Consider the following 6,034-nt stretch of genomic DNA (forward strand, 5'->3'; position numbering starts at 1 on the left):
GAAAGAGTGCAATCGATCTTGGAACTTAAGCATGTCAACATATGAACGCAATGTCATTTTTCTTAAGCAATAGGAATGGAAATCAAATTGATCTTCAGAAATATCAGTATAGTGCTTCTCCACAGCCAAAAATTTCTTTAGAGCCCGCCCAAGATCCCCTTGACGGAAATAGCTTTCTCCGGACGCAAGTTCATACCTTTAAGGAATGAGGTAAAAATGGCCATTAAGAGCACATCTCTTTCGTCAATTTTATGAACACGTGTATTCAGGAATACGCAGAATCATACCACATGCACTGCATGTCATTAAGATCGGTATGCTTATCACCGTCTTTTGCAAACAAAACAGCAGTTTTCTCAGCCAAGGTCACCTACAACAAAATGTTCCAAAGAGAACTCATGAGGGCTTCCAAGGTCAACAAGTAGACAAGTAGGAAGTATACCACAAGAATTGAATAAGCTAGGAACCTGATCTGCTTGAAGCATACGCTTAACACATTCACTGTTTATGTAGCGATCAGCTAGGTCCATGCATCTAGCTTCATCGGCAAGTGCTGCTGCAGCAGTTAAATCTCCCGAATGCTTCAGTATCCGGCTCTGTGGTCAAGAGAAACCATTACAGCATTTGAAAAAAGAAAGTATAATACCATCAAACAAGTACGATAAATTAATTAACAGTATCCGGACATCATAGATAATCCATTACACCATCACCATAACTAGCAATCCAGAAGCCAAATGGTCAACACAGCTCTCAAAATCTCTCGGGAGACAGTTCGGGGTGAATATATGAGATACCGGAGACACATGCCGGAAAACAGATAGATAAACAAAATTATAAAAGGATTTGGTTGTGCCAAACAAGCATACCTTAACAGAGTACAGATCAATTACTGTAGGAGTGTGTTCAAGAGCCTCGTCGATTTTAGAGAGGGCAACATCATATTGACCACGCCTGTCATAATGCTGCATTAAAAAGGAAAGATTTTACGATGTACAGAAAAAAAAACTGCAAGGCAAGATTATTACAAAGAAAAAAAATAAAAGATAATAATAACAAAATTATACCTGAGCCAAAAAAAACAAAGTCCACAGAAGTGTTGAAGGGGGCTCTTTCACATCACTGCAATGATTAAAAAATCAGAAAAGAAAAATAAAGACTAACAGACTTTGTGAACATTTCAGTTCTTTCTTTATTAAGAGTAACCCCTGAGACAAGATCATGTAGCACCTGCCACCAGTGCTGCAAAATAAGCCAATGCCTCACAGATGAATTGTGCATTATACCTTCCAGGGTAACTCCCAGTAGTCCTAATTGAATGTTCCATCTCAAGAACCAGGTTCTCCAAAATATCAGCCTAGATAACAAATAAATATCCAATATATGTTACAAAAAGTAGTGACGCAGTAAATCATTGTGACAACAACCTTGAGGAACAAGTGAGGAAGCTAACCTTGCCAGGGTGATCATACAGAGAAGATAGATCAGAAAACAATGAAGGAACACCCTGAGGCAAGCATAACGTTTCATAAGAACACATTTAAGGACAATACAAAACCAAAAATGATTATGGGCAGAAAATATACCTTGGTCAACAGAGGCTTAATGTAGTTTACTGCAGCTTCCTTAAACTTCTCATCTTGCAGAAAATCTAAAGGTATTCTCTGAAAAAGGGAACAAAGATAAGAACTACGTCCTGGTAAGTTCTGGAAATTCAGCATGATTAAAAGGAAAAACAAATATTATACCCGAACCGAATGAATAGAAAATAATTGTCTACATAATACAAGAATAACTAACAATGTACATTTCAGTGAATATTGGTCTGGCTTCTGTTACCTTAACAGCAGACGACCAAGTAAACTGCTGACTAAGAGACTGGTACAAGGCATTTAGCTGCTCAGTCTCATCAGACGAAAACTGACCGCTTTCTGAATACAATCCAAGACATTTTTGAAGTCCTTCATAATATCTGAATAGAGCAAAGAAATGATGCTTGTTATTTACTAGTAAAAAATTACAATGCCAGAAATATAGGAGCCTTTAAGATGTTTGAAGGAAGAGTTGTTTATTTTTTAAATGCACAGAGAGAAATAGAGCAAACAGATGTGTAGAAACAGAAACAAGGAAAAAGCAATTACAACTTATTGTTCTGCATAAATGCAAATGCACTGAAATTTACCTATAATTATCAGGGTTCATGGAAAGCAACACCCTGTAGAGTTTATTTGCTTCTTCTAGACGGCCAAGCTTTGTCAAGAGAGATACCTCTAGCTCTTTGTAAGCCAGCTTATCCACCTAGGAACATATAAGCAAGAAACGTTTTGCCTCTGATATGCATGGATCTCATGAATCCAACTATATTCAACTATCAAACTAATAACTTACAATTTTCGGCTCTTTCTTGTGCAACTGTTCGAGAGCTCTCTCAAAGGAACCACTCTCCTCCAGCAAGGATACCTGGAATCAAATCAAATCCTCATAAGGTTGCCTGAATCTAATTATAAGATTTAGCTAAAAAATAATTTTTAGAGTTCTGCCAATGTCAAATGTGAAACTTGAAAAAGAAGAGACAAGCCAGAAACCATCTTTACAGTTTTGTTTTCTTGTGAGAGTATGTTTGAATGATAAAGCTTTTGAAGTTTTTCAAAATTTTGCAGGTACACTAAAAGAAAGAAAGAACACAGATAACTTTGTATCAAATGACTTATAATAAGGGTTTATTCCTCACCAGGGGCTAATAAGCTATGTGTCATGAAAGGAAAAATTGAAAGGGAATTCACTGAATGCCATTTTAGAGCATAAACTGTAACTATAATATCATAAACACCTCGAGAGCTCGTTACAAGTCCATGAATCTTGATACATATCAGCAAGAAGGATTAATGACTGCAAACATATACAGTTTCAGCCCAAAACAAAGGCAGGTACCTTGTATAGGAGCATTTCACTGTGCTCACATCTCTCATTCTCAGGAGGATAATCATCCTCCAAGGTGCCTTCGAACGCTTCCAAGATTTCAACCGCTTTTGAAGCACTGATATAATGAAACAAGAAGTTGAGTATGCCAAACAAATGAACCAAGAGACCAGATTGGATATACTGCAGAAGCTCACTTTTGTTAGAAACACTAAGAATGGAACCATGTTTCCTACTGAGGGTATTGTATCATACAATTTGATCAAAATCCAACAATGGTAAGCCCAGAATTCATGTGCCATCTATCCCGCCAAACGTTTAGGACTACAGTTGCTATTCATATGAACACCACAGCAAAACTATCATCTTCAATTCAACTATGTAAATAACTCAATTTTCTTTGACTAAAATTTAAATGTTCAAGGACGATAGCATACTTTGAGTGTAAATGATGGGCGACTGCAAAGCCAATCCAGTTCATGCGATGATTTGGTTTTAAAGTCAAAAGCTGCTGCCTTGTCTCCACAAAACCAGATACATCCCGCATTTGTGCCTAGGAATATGGAAGACAAAACCTCAATAAGAGCAGTTTTTACAAAATACAAACAGATTAACAATTTGAAAAACCTTAGACATAGGGATAGTGAAAAAGTGTGAAAAATCTCTGGCTCGGTAACTTTAGATATTTAAAATCCTATTTACACGCATCTAGAGAGATACCTCCTCCCACCAGATTTGGATAAATTAAAGATTTCCCTTACCCATTATTACCTGCAAGAGTGAGAGGTCTCTGAGTATTTCAATGTTATCAGGATCTATTCTTAAAGCATTCCGGTAGCATTTGATGGCCTCTCTATACTCTCTGTCTGACCGATACAGAAGACCAAGCACATGCCAGCAAACATGACTTTTGATGTCATTCTGCATAACAGCAAAATGTGCACGTGCCAAGTTACCAAGAATAATTCACAAATATCTGAAAATAAAGGATGAGGCTGTGATTATTGAAAAGCACATATAAACACCTTGACACCAAGACGAACTAGCTCATATGCCTCAGTTTTGCGGTCCATACAGTTTAGAGTCAATCCTTTCATGGATAAAGTCTCTGAAAATCCAAAAAAGAAACACAGATAAGTCTTTAAAAGAAAGGGAGAGGGCAGCAGAAGGGATGAAGAATTATGGTCCTAGAGGACATTTAGCAGAATCAAGGACAACAATAGGCAGAAGAGATCTGAGCACATGATGATATACATTACATCAAGCAAGTATTATGCTTCAAAACAGGAGATGTGGAGTACATAATATTTCCTAATAAGATAATTTATTTAACTTACCCAAAACAAAGAAAACAAATAATTTATTCGTTAATAAAAGCTGATGGCCAGACACCATCAAATCCTAAAAGACCCAAAAACAGTTTAAAATTTCCAAGCGATGCAGCAAACTCATAACGTTCTAATTTCTAAATTCAAACAGTTGTGAAATTTGGGCATTGAATAATATGCAGTACAGTAGGGGGAAATTATAGAACTTAGGATAAAAGACAGCTCACCCCCATGATCGGGAAACTTCTTTAAAATTGTATCTGCTGCCTTCAGTCCCTTCTTGTATTGCTTAGTCTCATAAGATTTCTGCATTGTACAGGACAATTTTTTCGAGTAACTAAAGGGAACACAAGAACCAATCTAATAGAAAAACTAATCATCATGGTACTCTATAAGTTACCTAATGAATATAAGTACAATCTACAACAGTTTAAAGCAGATTCAATAAAAACATAGGATAAACAAAAAAAGGAATCTAGGTGCCTCAATAGTAAAGGTGCAGGCAAAGTATTCGCCATCGAGTTAATAACCAGTCAGCGGAGGTGAATCGGTTGATATAACAATGATTTTCGAAAAGCTTAAATCAGATTGACATTGATCCAGGAATCAAAATAGACAATATTCAAACCAGTGTCTAAAATCCTACAGAAACACTGTCAAGTAGAAAAAGAACGGAAACTGTACACACTAAAATAGGAATCCCAAAGCATAGATTTCTCAGCAACAAACAAAGCCCGGAAATGGCCAGATTAATTAGGGTTTAACAATAACCGACATTCGTATTCCAAAAACCGTCCTAATTAATCTGAAGCCAAGAAAATTGTACTTCCAATGTCCTTGAAGACACACTAAGCGAATTAAGATACCAAAACTTCACATTTCCCTTTTGAACATCAGTTTCAACGACTGTCCAACCGACCGAACACGTTGCTGCAACGGTTGATTCAAACTTAGGGTCTATCAAAGCAGCCGTAACTCATCAATTCCAATTACTTCCGGACAGATACATTGCATCGCGCACCACGTAAAAAGAGACGAAACGAGAAACTGCGAGAGAGGCAGAGAGAAGATCGGAGCTTACGACGATGAGCTTGAAAAGGTTGGCTTCTTTAGGAGGAAGGGAAGCTCCCATTTTGCCGCTCTACAGAGAGAGCCCACGAAAAAGAGGACAAAGACGAAGCAGAATGAGAGAGAGGAGGGGGGAGGTGGCGTACTCCGCTACAACCCTACTGCGAAAAAAAAAAAAGCTTCAAGCGAAAGGGAAGAAGAAAAGTCAGGAGATGTTCATTTATCCAAACCGAATCAATCTTGGGTTGATTCCGGTTTAACATCCGGTTCTATTCGGTTCGGTAAACAGAAGTCGATCAATTATTACAATAGAAGAATTAGTACCGACAAACCGGTATCGGTTTGTTGCCATGCAAATTACGATATTACCAAACAAACTTAACCGAAACTTCCCATCTCTTCTCCTGTCTTCGCTTTTGTTGTCGTGAAAAAAGGGAATTGATTGAGCCTCTGTATGCATCAGAAGGTTGTTTGTTTGGGGTCCTTCACCTGGAAATACATGCTCTCCATCCATCACGTGTTTTGGAAAGCATCGTTTTTTCCTTTGTTGCAAGAAGAATTCGTGGGCCTTATTGTAGTAGAAAATCCTTCAATATTCAAGCCCATGTATTTTTCGCTAAAGGCCTAATTTATCATGTTCAATTAGGAATATCCACGGCCCAATTATGCTATCATTCTCAATTGTAATGTCAAGTATATATGTACATAGACAACACTAT

The 6,034-nt window shown here is 37.5% G+C and overlaps 1 protein-coding gene across 2 annotated transcripts in view; it reads right to left on the reverse strand.

Moving 5' to 3' along the window:
* LOC104813572 (N-alpha-acetyltransferase 16, NatA auxiliary subunit-like) overlaps positions 1–5,486 on the reverse strand; it is an 8,307-nt gene extending 2,821 nt beyond the window's left edge. The window contains exons 1-17 of one of the 2 annotated variants that reach the window (XM_010541215.2): positions 5,329–5,486; positions 4,475–4,553; positions 3,945–4,027; positions 3,691–3,840; positions 3,357–3,472; positions 2,932–3,037; positions 2,389–2,460; positions 2,183–2,298; positions 1,840–1,972; positions 1,587–1,664; positions 1,454–1,507; positions 1,287–1,357; positions 1,068–1,122; positions 870–965; positions 468–596; positions 288–370; positions 6–196 (exon numbers count right to left, since the gene is read on the reverse strand). In XM_010541215.2, coding sequence (XP_010539517.1) covers positions 6–196; positions 288–370; positions 468–596; positions 870–965; positions 1,068–1,122; positions 1,287–1,357; positions 1,454–1,507; positions 1,587–1,664; positions 1,840–1,972; positions 2,183–2,298; positions 2,389–2,460; positions 2,932–3,037; positions 3,357–3,472; positions 3,691–3,840; positions 3,945–4,027; positions 4,475–4,553; positions 5,329–5,379 — 1,663 coding nt within the window. In that variant the 5' untranslated portion in view covers positions 5,380–5,486. Of the gene's footprint in view, positions 1–5; positions 197–287; positions 371–467; positions 597–869; positions 966–1,067; positions 1,123–1,286; positions 1,358–1,453; positions 1,508–1,586; positions 1,665–1,839; positions 1,973–2,182; positions 2,299–2,388; positions 2,461–2,931; positions 3,038–3,356; positions 3,473–3,680; positions 3,841–3,944; positions 4,028–4,474; positions 4,554–5,328 lie in introns of those variants that run through there. The other variant, XM_010541216.1, reaches the window with a different exon arrangement.
* Between the last annotated feature and the right edge of the window lie 548 nt (positions 5,487–6,034).

The sequence above is a fragment of the Tarenaya hassleriana genome, unplaced genomic scaffold (assembly GCF_000463585.1).
Source record: "Tarenaya hassleriana unplaced genomic scaffold, ASM46358v1 Cleome20, whole genome shotgun sequence".
Lineage (NCBI taxonomy): Eukaryota > Viridiplantae > Streptophyta > Magnoliopsida > Brassicales > Cleomaceae > Tarenaya > Tarenaya hassleriana.